The sequence below is a fragment of the Poecilia reticulata genome, chromosome 23 (genome assembly GCF_904066995.2).
Source record: "Poecilia reticulata chromosome 23, P_reticulata-male-v2, whole genome shotgun sequence".
Classification (NCBI taxonomy): Eukaryota; Metazoa; Chordata; class Actinopteri; order Cyprinodontiformes; family Poeciliidae; genus Poecilia; species Poecilia reticulata.
In genome coordinates this window covers 13,545,713-13,561,351 of record NC_088852.1, presented here as the reverse complement: position 1 = coordinate 13,561,351, position 15,639 = coordinate 13,545,713, and the positions used below count along the sequence as shown (strand labels likewise).

The 15,639-nt window shown below is 38.5% G+C and overlaps 1 protein-coding gene across 3 annotated transcripts in view; it reads left to right on the top strand.

The window, feature by feature from the left end:
• tbc1d22a (TBC1 domain family, member 22a) overlaps window positions 1-15,639 on the top strand; it is a 133,010-nt gene that overhangs the window by 15,498 nt on the left and 101,873 nt on the right. For all 3 annotated transcript variants that reach the window (XM_008401153.3, XM_008401152.3, XM_081604278.1), the window contains exon 6: window positions 10,122-10,192. In XM_008401153.3, the coding sequence (XP_008399375.1) occupies window positions 10,122-10,192 (71 nt within the window). The remainder of the gene's footprint in view (window positions 1-10,121; window positions 10,193-15,639) is intronic.

Below are 15,639 nucleotides of genomic sequence, written 5' to 3'. Positions count from 1 at the left end.
GAAAACTCGCTCCCATTTATTCATGCTGACAAGAACTTTCCCTCTCGGTGCCTTCGCTGCCCGTCAGTGCACCTCCACCCTCTGTTGGGGGTGCTGCAGCTCTTTGTTAGTGCCGCAGCTGCACAGCGAGCTACTCCCTCACCGCGCCCGCTCAGGAGGGCCCGCCGCTCGCCACACGATGGGGCTTGCCACCGAGCACCGCTTGCAAAGTTATTAGACACCATCAAAGTGTGAAGCGCCGATGTAATTCAATTAACTCCGTCCTAACGGCTCGCCTTAAAGCGACGTCCATGTGCGACAGTGTCACTGGTGTGTGTCGTGGGTCCCGAGCGTGACGCGATAAAGCGGAATTAGAGGAAGTAGATGGGTCTCTCTCTCTCAGTCTCTGTGTGTGTGAGGGCATCATTTAGGCCCGTTTGATCAGTGCAACAAAAAAAAAAAAAAAGACGAAATGCTTTGTAGCTTCTGTTCTCTCTGATGGGGTATATCCTTTAAAGTAAATGCTGAGATAACACCGACTCATTATATATATATATTTTTTTTAACTTTCTTGTATTAAACTGCCCTCTCTGTGTTCTTGGTTGTAATAACCACACAAAGGCACATGATGGCCGTGCCTACGTGTGCGCGCTCGTTGCCTCCGAGCACATCCCCAGGCGGAACACCTGACATAATAAGGTTGGTCCGACCACCAGCTGTCTCCTGTGTCAGAATCCTCCCAGACTGTCTGGCTCGGTTTATTCATACGTTACACCATGTGGTCTTCTGAGAAATGCTTTTTTTTTTTTCATTTTCTTCCTCTTTAATCAGCTTCACTGGACACAATCCCAGTGGTTAAAGTGCCACTTTTGGTGCAGGAGGAGAGATTTTTCAGTCAAAGTCATGTTGGGCTTAAATGTTTCTTAATTTCACATCCTTAAAAGGAATGACTCTATGTGGTGGCACAATGAGAAAAAGACAAAAAATATCTATTTTTGACCTTTTCAGCAACTTAAGTGGTGTTCAGTTTTATTTTGTTGACTTTATTCTTCTTCAGGCTCATGGTAGACCTAATATTACCTAATTATTTAGCCCAACACCACTAGTTGTATATCTGTATGCTAAATTCTGTGAAACATTTTACATGCACCATCTTTAATAATAAAAAAATACCATGAACTTACAGTATTTACAGAAAGGATAATAACTACATAGTTTTTTTGTTGTTAATTATTTGGGGCATTATTCCTACTTTTTCAGTCATAATATAGTTATTACTATAGTTATGATGATGAGGTCTTTTTACAGCTTAATGTATAAATTTTAGGACAAGTATAACGTGAACCACTTCCACCTAATTTAGAAATGGTTTAAGTAATATGGCTGGGCCAGCCTCAAATAATTGACTGTGCACATCATTATTTCATACCAATAATAAAAAAGGCTCTTCACACACACAGACACACACTCTCATCTGTGTCCAGTGTCGTCTTGCAGCCATCAGGGCCATCCATCAGGCCTCCTGCGTAGGTATAATCCAGGAAGGGAGTATCTTTTTTTATTTTTTTATTCTTTTATATACAGGAGTCCCATTAGTTTACGAGCTGTCTGCTCCCAGGTGCTTTGGTTTTGTCCTTTAGATGAGTCGGACCATTCAGGACTCTCACAAAGCGTTCAAGGTTTATTGGATGGAGGCTGGACTTTTTTAATAAATCGCATGATTAAGGTGTCTCTTCTGATTGTATTGTTTGTTTTTTTGTTTTTTTTTAATCCTCAGTAATAAAATGTATCCAGATGATACTGGAGCGGTGAAACAGAGAAATATTTATAATCAAAACTCATTTAAGGCTTATGGACGCCTCTCAGCACCACCATCTATTGCACTGGACTTTTCCCAACTCTTGACTACTACTTCTCTCTCTAACTCGTTTGTTGAAACTTTACTTCTAAACTCAGAACTCTGTATGAATCCACCGATTTCAGTTCGAGCTAGAATTAGGATCAGCTTAGGAAGCTCTGCCTGCACAACGCGCTTCTACTCCACGTGTGTGTGGCGTCCTCATGCGTAAATGTGTGTGTTGTAGCGTACCGTGTGCTGTTTTGCCCCAGTAGTCGCGCTCCGTATGAATGATGCTTGAATAGTGCATGGCTCCGGCCTGCCAACTGTCTTCCCGCGTGCTCCTGTCAGCTTCCTGCTCAGGCAGCACTGACTGACAGCGCTTCCTCCATTCCTCCCAGTCTTCCGTTCTTACTGGCCTTCACAGGACCGTGCACACCGGTGAGGCAGGTTGACTGACTGACAGGAAGACATAGAAGAGGCGCAGAGACACTCTTTGACCTATGCTCTTAAAGTCGCACGGCAAAAGGAGATGTTCCATAGCAACGCAAGTTAATCTTATTCATGTTTGGATTCTAATGCAGCTGGGAGAAGCTTTCCTCAACTTGCTAGAGCGTCAAAGGTGCTGACTAACCTTGACTTTAACTAGACACCTTAATGGACTAGTTTTTAATAAAGCTATGTCTTGATTAACCCACCAGACAGTCCTCATCCTAGTTGTTGTTCTTTTTGGCAAAGTGTTGAAATTCAAGTCAATTTTCTTTTAAATCATATTTGATAAATTCAGCATTTTTTTATAACGACTAAATAGGATAACACTTTATTTGAAGGGGTATGCATAAGACTGACATGACACTCATAAACATGACATAACATCTGTCATGAACATAAAAGAGTCTTTATGAATGTTTGTGCCAACTTTGCATCATTTTGTAAATAATGACAATTTATGCAAAGTTGGCATTTTTAATGGACTTTCAATTCAACTTTTAGAGCAACTTTGCATTAGAAGTGTCATTATTTATGACACGTCATGGCAACTGTCATAAACATTCATAAAGACTCCTTTATGTTCATGATGGGTGTTATGTCATGTTTATGACAGTGTCATTCATGTCAGTCTTATGCACACCCCTTCAAATAAAGTGTTAGGTAAATGATAATAGTTGCTTGAATGTGCTTTAAATGGCACTATGTTGCTTTTAAAACACATACTGCTCCTTTAATCAAGACAGATTGAGTTGGGGGGGATTTATGTAAACCTCATGACTTTTTGTGAGTGCATACTGATGATGATTTATTTATTTATGTATTTTTTTGTCGTAATCGAACCCAAATGCTAAATGCTGCGCCCTCTGAATCTTTGAAGTGTCATTGAGCGTCCGTTCGGTCAGACGGTCCCGCCTCAGAGCAGCTGTTGTTAGTGTTCAACACAAGGTACACGGTGTCCTAATCACCCCCCTGTGGTCCCCAGCTTAACTCCAGCCAAGACAAAGGGCACCCCTGCATGGTCATGCATAATGGAATACAGTGTGGAGAGCAGACCTAACAGCAGCTGCCCTTGAGTCGCACATTAATGCTGTTACAGGTGTTTTTTTTTTTTGTTTTTTTCTTTCAGACCAGCGAGAGGAAGAAAGCTTCCTGCGGCGTTGAGGCTTTCTCGCTGGGCTAATTCCCCCAAGGCCTGTCCCCCTGCCAGCATGATAAACACCCACAAAAACCGATCATACTAATTTCCAAAGAACGCATATAATAATGACACTCTGCCGGCCCCCGTGGGAAAACTTTGCAGTCGCTTGCCCCCGCTCGCATTACTCTGTGTGTTTTGACATAATTGCCTGATGAGCGAATTGACTCCAAATTGAGTTTTAGTTTTTAATGAGTTCCCTTGTATTGTTTTTATAGAGGCATGATTTCAATTAAGAATTGTTTTTTTTTTTCCTTCCCCCTCTGTGTGTATGTATTACAACGCATAAAGAGAAGTGACAAATCCGTCAGCCGGATGCGGCTCGTTTGCGTCATTAACCGAAGGCGACGAGATCAGCCAGTCCCCTCCGTCACCTCTGGGACGGGCGCAGAAACTTTTTCGCCCACGTTATGACAAGCAAAGCGCCGAGCAAAAAAAAAAAAAAAAAAAAAAACACCAAAACAATAGATTAATTTTCAAAATGTCACGAAATGCCTTTAATTCATTCCACTGGAGCAGGGTCTTGGCTGGATATCTCATTCATAATGCACAAGAGATCGCACCAGAGTTGGACGTGTTTTCTGAGAGATGAACAAGTCTCACGCTAATGAAACGACATCTGCAATTTAGCCTGGACGTCGACTGGGTTTATGTTGCCCTCTCCTTCTCTGCCCACTGAGGGGAAATAGAGTTTTGTTCCTTAAAAATTATTTGAATGTTTTTTTGTCTTAAATGAGAAATATTAGGAAGAATATTGATGTCACTAAGAACCTTGGAAACACAATAAATGCAGTGGTTACCAAAAAAAAAATCCAGATTTTTCAGAAATTAAATAGTTAAAACCAGAAAATTTTATTAATCAATAATCTATCTATTGAGATAAAATCTATTTATCTCAACCTGACTGAAATGGAAGTGGAACAGGGTTTGGTTTTTACCAGGAGTAAATAAATAAGCTAAAGCTGCAAAGGGTTATCTCCGTTCAAACATTTTCTTTCCAAGCGCTCGAAAAATCACTCGATTGTCCTGCAGGTGAGAGTTTGGACAGCCGTGCGCGGTGTAACAGCGACGCTCAGATGATCGAGTTTGAGCGGCTGAAATTGGTTCAGGACGGGGATTCAACGAGCGTTGGCCCACTAACACCTCCACACACCTCCTCGCTTTGCCTCTTTTGGTGAGATTAATGTTCGGTGGGTGAAATATAATGCAGTTTAATTAAGCCCAAGCCACCAAGATTCATGAACTCATTTCTTTGCCTGACAGTGCAAATGAAGGTTCAAAGGGTACAAAGTGGGGAAAAAGAAGGGAGAGATCTTTGATTACGTGTTGGAAGAAATATAACTATAGGAGAGTTTGCACAGGAGAGTTTTTTTTTTTCTTTTTACCCTTTACTACTGCCTTAAAAGTAGATGAGGTTGTGAGTTAAGGATGGGAGATCTGTTTCTTGACTTGGGGTGAACTTTTAGGACTACTTTAGCATTTCTTTGAAGGATTTTGTGGCCTTTGTTCACAGCATTTAGGCAGGAAACTGGAACGGAGAAGTGGGGAAGACACCAAAAGGATCCGGAATCGACACCCGGACCGCTTTTAGGAAGAATAGTCGTTATATTTATAGGGAACCAGCTTTACTGCTACAGCACACCGCCTCGGCATTATTCTTTTTCCCTCTACAAAACAAACTAATCAGAAAAAGTGAGAGTTTTAGGGCACACAATGCCTTAAACTGCAGCCATTCGATTTAATGTTTATCTGGACTTTATGTGACGGGACAGAGCGAGTTCACTCTTTCTACAGAGTGATACACTTTATATCCGATTTTAATTGATTGCTTTCTCGCTTTCTTTTTGTTAAAAAAAAAAAACCTTTCAAGTGATAGAAAACAAAAAAGTGGCTTTTATTTCAGTCTTTCCTTCTGAGTTGTATGACGGAGAATCAGGGCCAGGCTACAATAATTTTTCATTAATTACAAGAATCTAGTCATAACATTAATAAACATAAAGAAGCAATTTTACCAGAAGAATTTCTTTAAAAAAAAAGTAGTTTTAATGGGAAAAAGCTTGGATAATTTATTTATTTTGTTTGTTATAGGGTTGATCTGAATTCAATGTCCAAATAAACAAATATATTAAAAAGAAGCTTAAAGACACGCTTATCAAGCAAGATGGTGGCTTTGGTCGTGATGACATCACCCTATGGAAACCAAAGTAAAAAAACAAAAAATCCTGATTCCGTTAATCTATAAAAAACTATTTATCGCACATCCCTAAAAAGTTGTCAGACTCATTCAACACACGCCATCTTCAATTTATCTGTTAATAAAACATCCCCTTCACCATATATCACCATGGCGATGATGTGTTCAGGTGGCCAGTTTTCCACCACATACTTTTTTTGGATGTAGAGCACAAACCTTAAACTGAGTTCAGACGAGATTAGATTTAAAAAATGTATATCCACAAAGCTATAACTTCAGAGAGAATTGCATACGTCTAGCAGTTCTCTTATAATCAAAGTTTTTCATCTCAAATAACCAACTTCTCTGCTTTTGTTTTTTTGATTTCAAAAACAAAAAGAGAACCAAAAAAAGCTCTCTTAAAGCAGTGAGGGTATATTTCCTGTATTTTCTTGAATTCCTGAGACTTTTTTTTTTTGGGGGGGGGGGTATTTTCATTTTAAATGACGCTGCTGCAGAGGTAGCCTTGAGGTAATCGAAACCTTCCCACACTGTGGAGCACTGACTCCTCTGAACTAACACAGCCATGCTGCGCACTAGATCACTGTATTGGATTTCTGTATAATTAAAGCCAGCAGGGGGACAAGGTAAGGCAGAAATTTTAAGTGGAAGATGTGCAGGAACTATAGTGAATAAATAGGCGCTCTCATCAGCTGAACAAGCTCTAATGCGTTTCACTCAATTTAGCCAATGGACTTAGCCCGTTGCTATTTCCTATTATGTTATCTGTCACTGGCCCTACATTGCATTTGCCTTGAAGAACAGGCAAGGCAGAGTCGTTTGGCAGCGCTAATCAATACCATTCACTCCGCGCGAAGGCCTTATCAATTTCCAGGCAGTGCCCTGAATAAGAGTTGAGGAGGAATTTGGCTGATTCATTACGTACATTTCAGGGTTTTTTCCCCCTCTTCTTTTTTATTACAACTCTGAAAGGTGTGTTCGGGCACGAGCGATTAATTTGCAAGTTAAATCAGTTTCCCCTCTGCCTTCGCTCCCAGAATGCAGGTAAACCTGTTCAATTACAAGCGAAGAGATTTCATTAAGGTTTTTTTTTTATTTTTTATGTTTGTCTCAGTTTTGCTGTGGCGACTTGTCTTGTTGAATAATACAGGTTCGTATACTTCGCGAGGCGGGGGCGGGGGGCAGAGGGAGACCCGTTTGTGAATAATAAATGAGTCCGTGTTAACACAAGGTCATCTACGAACTTCCTGCTCTCGTGATGGACTGCCGGAACGTTCAATATCCTGAACACTCTGACGGTGGTAGGAGAGGTCACTCTGGACTAAATTAAAGCATTACTTAGATTGACCGCATTTTCTTTTCTGCTTCCCCGTTCCTGTAGATTTCCATAATGGGGATAATTCACAGGACTTTGCCGAAGTGTTAACACCTCCTAAACCTTTCATGTTGCAACCACAAACATCTTTGTGTTCCGATTGGGATTTTGCAATAATCACAAACCAAATAGCCATTTTGGCCCTTCAGGTAAAAAAAAAAAAGAAAAAAAAAAAGCTTGTTTAGAGCCAAAAATGTTACATAATCTTCTGTGAAATTACAATTTCACAATTAAAAATCTTTAAGTATCTACAGTAGAAAATTGGCTCTTTTTCTTTTTTTTCTGTCGAAGACCAATAAACTCTAATTTTGTAAACATTTTAAATATCCAAAAATAACAAAAAAGAGTGCATAAAAACCATATTTAAATTGGTTAAGTATCTAAACGGCTGCACAGTGGCACAGTTGGTAGAGCTGTTGCCTTGCAGCAAGAAGGTTCTGGGTTCGATTCTCGGCCACAGTCTTTCTGCATGGAGTTTGCATGTTCTCCCTGTGCATGCGTGGGTTTTCTCCGGGTACTCCGGTTTCCTCCCATGACTGTCGGGTTAATTGGTCTGTCTAAATTGCCCCTAGGTGTGAGTGTGTGTGTGCATGGATGTGTGTCCTTTGTGTCTCTGTGTTGCCCTGTGACAGACTGGCGACCTGTCCAGGGTGTACCTCGCCTCTCGCCCGGAACGTTAGCTGGAGATGGGCACCAGCAACCCTCCCGACCCCACTGAGGGACAAGGGTGAAAGAAAATGGATGGATGGATGGAAGTATCTAAACAAAATTGCCCTTGAATAATTCTTAATTTATCAATATGGACATTATTAAGTGCTTCTTAATTTAACGTGCGAATATTTAAATAAGTGATAGGCATACGTAAAACGTTTAGAATAGGATTGGTAAAAATATTTTTAATGACATATTTGTGGGAAATGATTTAAACAACAAAAAAACGCTTAGTTTCCAACATAGTGACAAATAATAAATATCACTGATACTTGTCATTCTGTTGTGGAAATTTAATGCAATATTTACGCCATATAAAAAATAAAAAAAATCCTACAAAAATTTTCATTTTGTTATATCTACATTTAAAATATATATATTTCTGCATTGTTTTAGCCAAATTATTAAGAGACATTAATAATTTCTCAATTTTCTGTGTTTCCATCACTATCATAGCAGGTTTGTCATCCTCAGTAAAATGTTCAAAGCTTGGGATATTAGTTTATAACTTTCCCCAGCTTTAAGCTTCCCCACATTGCAGTGGACGTTACGGTTCTGTAACATTTTTAACTTTGCAATTGTTTTGTCGAGAATCAGCTTTGACATTAAATGAAAATGAATCCAGATGGAGGGAATAACTTATTTAGATTCATTTTGTACTACAACTTTATTGCGAGAGTGAACCTGATTGGCCAAAAAATATATCCAAAATCAGTCCCACAGACAAAAGCTTTAAAACACACAAGGAAAAGTACTTTTCCCTTCAATCATTGCTGACCCCCATCCTCCCATATCCTATACTGTCATTGTGTGTGTGCGTGTGTGTGTGTGTCTTAGAGAGAAATAGTACTGGCTGGCTGAAACCTTACATTAAGCCATATTTTCTGGGTCCTCATGAGCCCAAAGGGGATTACTCTCCACCAATTTAAAAGTTCAATTTGCACCTCTCCATCAGATTCATTTTACATTATAGCCTGCAGGTTCCCCCGCCCCAGCCTGGGGAAAAAGTAGTTAATAGTCCACTTCTAACCCATCATATTTTTAGTGCCAAAAAGACAGATGGGAACAGAAGTTTGGAAATTGAGAATAGGGTGAGTTGCCAACTTGCTATCACAATAAGACAAATATGGTCCTACTTTGGACAAAGGGTGTTTTTTTTTTGTTTTTGTTTTTTCAGCACTGTGTGAACATGTGTAATGAATACTTTAATTTCGTTTTGCCGCAAGCTAGTCTTACTGTCTGTTGATAAATACAAATATCAGATAAATTCTGATATCCGGTATTTGTAAAGCTTTGACCGAACTACTCAAATTAAGGAGAAATTGTTTAGCTTATAAAGAGTTCTCTTTAAAAAAAAACTTTAATGCACAAGCAGGCAGAAATGACTTGGATAAGAAATTGAGAAGTCGGGGCACAATTGATGTAGAACAGGGTTTCAAACAGTTTTTCAGAAATAATCTGAATTATTGTCTCTAGCATTGTGAACTATAAGTTACACTATGACGCATTTTTGTGTGTTTTGTAGAAAATGGAGACTGTTAACTTGATGTGGATTTGGAAAAAGCTGCTAGCTTTTTTACTTCTAGCTTGTTTATCGAAAGAAGTGGAAACCTCAAAAAAAAAAAAAAAATGGAGTGATTTTTGGTGAATCCGCAAGTGTTTAGGCGAACGTTGACCATTGAAGCTCTATATCTCTTTCTACATCTGTCTATCCCACATGCATGTCACTCTCACAAATAACAAACATGGCGCTGTCTGTGCTTTTTGTGTCCTTCTGTCAGTATTACAGCGCAACAGATTGGCCTGACATACCTGTTGCATCATTTTTTTGAGACGTTGCATATTTTTTCCTAATTGTTTACAAAGAAATATACAGTGCTCGTCTCAGTCTGTACATTTTTACAGGTTTTACCAACTGTTGATGCTCATATTTGATGTATATTTCCAGTGCAGAAGATATTAAAGCTCTCATAGAGGGGGTTGGGAAATTGTGATGATGAAAGCAGGAAGTCAGAAAAATAACTAGCAGTTTTGTATTGTTTTTAAGATTCCTGACTCTTTGATTACATATTCCCTCATCTGTTTGCTTCTTTCATTTCTCTCCCTTTATCGCCTCTTAATCTGATGATTATGCAATCACCTCGAATGCAGTTAATTTATAATTTTTGTCAATTTTTGTCAAAAAGTAACTCTCCTACAGTAGATTCAAGGTCTAGAACATAAACACAGCATTACAACATTTACTGTGTGGTCAATCTCATTTCAAAGAGCATCTCTTGTGTAAAGGTGTCATAGTTTGAATAATAACGGACGTCATCGTGTTTCTGTTGTCTTGCAGAGGAGCTGCGGAAGCTCAGCTGGTCTGGAATCCCACGGCAAGTTCGACCGATAGCCTGGAAGCTTCTTTCTGTGAGTTTTTAGCTGCACATTTCCACGCAGCATAAACCATAAAATACTTGCAAAAAAAACCAAAACCAAAAAAAAACAAAAAACGATTGCACACAAGCACGGCTCTAAAACAAACCTCACGCAGCACCGTAAACGTGGAATTTATACGGATTCATAAAAACTGAGCAGCACAGTCGCACATAAAAACCCAGATAAACTGTTACACATAAGAACCGCACATTGTTGATCTCCGACAGACACACACACTGAAATACAAAGTTGCTGTCGTGGTTTTTTTTCCCCCTTTCTTCTCCCCCCTCCCTTCCCTTCCTGTTTTGATTTATGAAGACCAAGAGCTGTCTTTTTATTTATTTATTAAAAAAAAAAAAAAATCCCCCCCCCCCTTCCAAACTTCAATAGGGAAAATTAATTGTGAGGCACAAATAATTTATTCATGAGAGGCACGGTGTGTTTACTCATTAAGCCATTGTTGTGGTGTACAGCTCTTAGTCTGCTGAGGAAAGTCTGGCTTTTTGAACGCCATGACTCTCCCATTAATTACAGCACAATAGCTAATGTGCCGCAGAAAAGATGTCATTAAAGGTGCGCGGATGTATGTGTGCCTGTTTGTGTCGCTTTTCCCGGTGTTTGGAGGTTACCGACCGACTCTTAAGCTATTAACGGCGCCTTTGTTTGGTGCCCGTCTCAGATAGAGGCTTATAACACCATATTCAGTCACAAAGCACCAGATGATTGTTTGTGTATGTATATTGTATGTATTTATATGTGTGCTTCTGGCAGTAAAGCTAATGTACCGTACATAATACCTCATTAAAGGTTTGTTGGTGTTGGTATGCATTTGTGCGTCTTAGTGTGTGTGTACGGTGTGTGAATGTGTTTGGGGAATAGCTTCTATGATTCAATAATAAATTGACTGCACTCTTGTGTTTATTTTATGGCTTTGGCCGCTCAAAGGGCTATTTAAAAGCTAGCTCCATTATTAAAGCACTTTTTAAAATTACAAGCATAGTCTATTTAAAATATGTCTAGATTTACCTGTGTATCTATTAAACCACAGACACTTTGATCGGTTGATTCTCTATGCTATAAAATTTAGGGTGTTTCCACACCTGATGGCAAAAATTGCAACATTTGTTACATTTTCAGATGGTGCGGTTGGTTCTCTTTCACACAAACTAAACCCTTTGAAAAAAATTGTTCCCCCTCTCACCTGTGGCGGCGCTACACCAAGAACCACCGACACAAAAACCTCTGAAGGCGACATGAGGCATAACTTCCTCCTTCACGAAATGTAAACAAAAATGGAGTGGCATCAGATTGTAGCTTTTGTAGGATTTCTCTTTCGCCTTGGGCAGTAGATCACGAGGCATGTCTCCTGCTAGCGCAAGAGTCGCACGTTTTATTTTGGTTGTATTTAAAAAGAATGCCCTTTGATTCAGTCCGCTTTCTACTTTTCTTGTTAAGATAAGATGCTCGACTGCCTAAAAAGAAAGGGCCGTCCCCATCCACAGATTGTAGCAGATGTAGACGTTTACCGTATCCCTCCATTTTCTACGAGACTCCAAATCTATCATCAGTGACAGAAGAAGAAAGCCTAACTTTGCCAGTCAGGATCAGTTTAAGCTGAAGAGTTGTTTCCTTTGAAAACTCGACCAACCACCGTTCTTTTCACAATTGACTTTTAAGCAAAGAAGGCATTCAAAATGCTCTCCGTTTTAGTTCAATCAGGATCTGTTCTTTTTATCCAAGTAGTTAACTTTTTTTTTTTTTTGGAGATTACTCTGCAGGTCTCCTTTGAACACTCGGGAACTGATGGGGCGTCATTTATTAGTGAAGGACAGAAAATGGACTGTCCAGAATCAGCAGTATGTCCAATATGATCACTGGCACAGAAAAGAGGATGCTGGGAGATTCATACAAAACAAAAGATCAAACAAAGTCGCCCCCTGTTTGGAGAATTTAAGCTTCCAAGAGCATTTATGTAAAATAATTTATTGCAAGTGCAATAATGTTACAACTGTTGTTATTCAGATGTAATGTTAGTTTGTGACTTTTTTGTGATCTTTTTTTTTATTTTTTATAACCACCATACAAAGTCAAAGGAGAAATCTAGACATCTGTGTATAATAAATATTAATAGTATTACTGTGGTATCCTGCCTCAGGCTGGGTTGTAGGTTTATTTGGTTCATTGTCATAAAAAAAAAGAGGTGTTTATGACGGGAACACGATATTCACCCGAAATTCAAATAATCTTTTAATTTTTAATATCGTCGCGTCTCTTTTGGCTTAAACGGAGTCGAATCTGCTGCTGCATCTAAAGTCGGAGGGGATGGAGTTGAAATCCCTTCTGAAGTTGAACCACTTGATCTCATGATCTTATCCACACTTACTTTTCTCCTTCACTTGATCACCTCATTTCATTTTTATTTTTTCCGCATCCAACAAAACCTGCTTGAACAACATCGTGTTTTTCACTCGACGGTTTGATAATTCCTGTTATGTTATGTCATGTCGTGCCGTGATATACTGCTTTCTTTTACCGTTTTAAGCAAGCGCGGACATAAAAAAAAAAATTCCTGGAACAGTCTTCTGTAAAGGAGAACCTAAGAGAAAAGTAATAACCTCTCTCATAGCCGTTTTCTTTTTTTTTTCTTTTTCATCATCTTCACCAGACTCCATAAGTCTGCCTGCAGCCTCACAAACACACGTGCTTAAACTTCCTATTATTTCACAAATAATACCGTTTTATTTCATTTGTTTAAGGAGCACTTGGTGTCCAAGCCTGAAGGCGGAAGGAAAAAATTAAATGGCTTTGCCAAATAAAAAAAAAAGGAAAAAGAAAACCTTGCCCTGTAGCAAAATGTACATTTGCTAATGGAGTGTGGCTGTTAAATGTGAAATGGTGGGAGAGTGGGGAAAAAAAAAAGACTGGCTGTGGAAATATTGATAAGGCTAAAGGGCTTTATGAAATACATCAGAGAGCGGCAGCAGCTGATTCCGAGACTATGTTAAATAGTTACTGTGCGACAGCTCACATGCTGTAATTACATTGCCTGGGAGAAGAGAGCAAAGTATTTTTCATCTGACTTACTGATGTCCACCCATTGTGTTCTTTAATCTTCCGGTTTCCCCCACCCTTTGACCTTTTGGAAGGAAAATGAACGTTCTTAGAGGAAGTTGTATCTTTAATAAATTTACTAATTAATTCTATGTTCTAGCATGTTTTTTTTTCCTTTTTCCCCACTTATACCCAACATATTTGTGTGGCCTTAGTTTAATTACAAAAATAATAGTAAATTTAAAAAAATAAATGGTATGTGCATATATAAAAGTAAATGTCAGTAGCATGTGGGGAACCATTAAGATGTGGACTTACTTAATTTAGCATGCTAACGTAGCTAATGCATCAACAAAGAGCTAAAATGCTTATTTTAGCTTACGGCTAATGTTAGCATGAGGGCTATCACTAGCATGTTGACACTACCAGTAGGATATGAGTTGTCACTAGCATGTTGACTAGCAGCGACTTACTCCAACCAGTATGTGAACATTTGTGTATAAGCTATAATTAGCCAAAATGCTAAGATAAATCCTGTGAGTAGCATGTGGGTTATCACCAGCATGTTGATTTGCACACTGCATTGCATTGGCCTGCTCTCCTATATATTGCTACGGCATGCACCTAAAAAAAGAAAAAGAAACCGTCACTACCAACCATGTGCAGCTAAATGATATGTATGTATCTGATTTGCATATTTCACGAATTGGATTTAGTCCTGAACTTTGCCTGGACCAGTGTATGACAAAATTATGTCATCTAAGCTAGGGGGCCAACGTGCAACCTGTAGCTCTTTGCTCCGCTTACTGTCGCTCTTACAAAACCAAAAAAAAAAATATATATATATATATATAAAGTTTTTGATTATGGACGCAAAAACAAAGAAGTTAGAAGTTTTCCTTTAAGTTTTTATGCAAAATCTGCTTGTAATATCTAGCACATTGCTTTTTAAAGCAGCTAGCTTCAAAATATACTTGTCTTTCTTCATTTTCCATATTTATAGATGAGACTCACCTCATTCTACAAAATTATTTTTTTTCTCTTTTATAATAGATGATTCTTTTTTTAATCTAAAATCTGAAAAGCAATATATTTTTTAGTACTTCTGCTAGCTTTCATAATAAAAATATTTTTTTAGAAATGTGTTCTTTGCGTCTCTTGGTGAGTTTTATTTTGTTGCAGCCGCTCTTGGAACGGAAAAGGTTGCTGACTCACACCCTCATCTCAAGCCTGTTAGAGCATGATGCTGCCACCACCCAACACCGCCTCAAACGTTGTATTCATTTGAGGCGGTGTTTTTTTTTCCTCTTCTGAATATTTAATTCTTAAACTTACCCAAAAATCTAATCAGAATGCTTGTGTTTGAACACACAGAGGAAACTTCTCGCTACTTTCTGACACTCCAACTTTCTACTAGAAAGGATTATATTATTAAAGAACATTTCTGATTTGGAGAGGGAAAAAAAAGTCGCTTTAAAAACTGGATCGAATACAAACGCTTCAAGGTAACACGAACCAGGCTTCGGAACTTGCGAGATGTTTCTTTAAAAATACAGATGGGCAGACACTCGAGGGATGAGAAGTTTAATTTTAATCCATCTTCTCTTGTGCTCACTCTGGGACAGATTCCAATCTGCTTCCAGGATAATGTTTTCCTGCAAAGTAGAAATCAATTTAGAGAGGAGACTAAGTAAAAAGAACCGTTTCATTTAAATTCCCACCCCCCCAAAATGTTTTCCACCAGGGATATCTTCTGTGCGTTTCTTATTTATTTGCGTATCTTTTTTTTCCTGTTAGTTTTATAGAGGTGGATCTTCCTTTAGGAGGAGAACAGGCAATATTTCAGGGAAGAATGAAGAGATCAGGTGTGCAGGAGGAAGTGCAAGAACTGCTATGTTTTACACCAGCCTTATCAGGTCGTACTTCAGTGATATTCAATAATTAACATCTAAATAAAAAAACAAAAATGAACTAGCCTCTTTTAATAAAAGGAAACAAAAGCCTGTCCTCAAAAAGGATTTAATCTGTGATTAATACGTTCTGAGGCCAGCACTTTGTTTAATATGACAACAATGCTAATGACGATAAATGGTAATCATCATTTATACTAATAATTAAAAATAAGACTATGCATGATGACGATGATGATGATAGAAAAATAATGAGTGAGGGTAGAAAAATGAGAATCCATTAAATCTATTGTCTAATCCTGCTGGTCCTTTCAGGGACCCAGAGGGTCTGGCTCTCATCTTTAGTAATTAAAACATAATAAAAACAGAAGGTAATTATAAAGATAGAATAATAATAATAGTAGTAATCATTTTAAAATTATTACTAATATAGTGACAGTAGTACTATTGATTAAAAAATATTTTTAATTATAACAC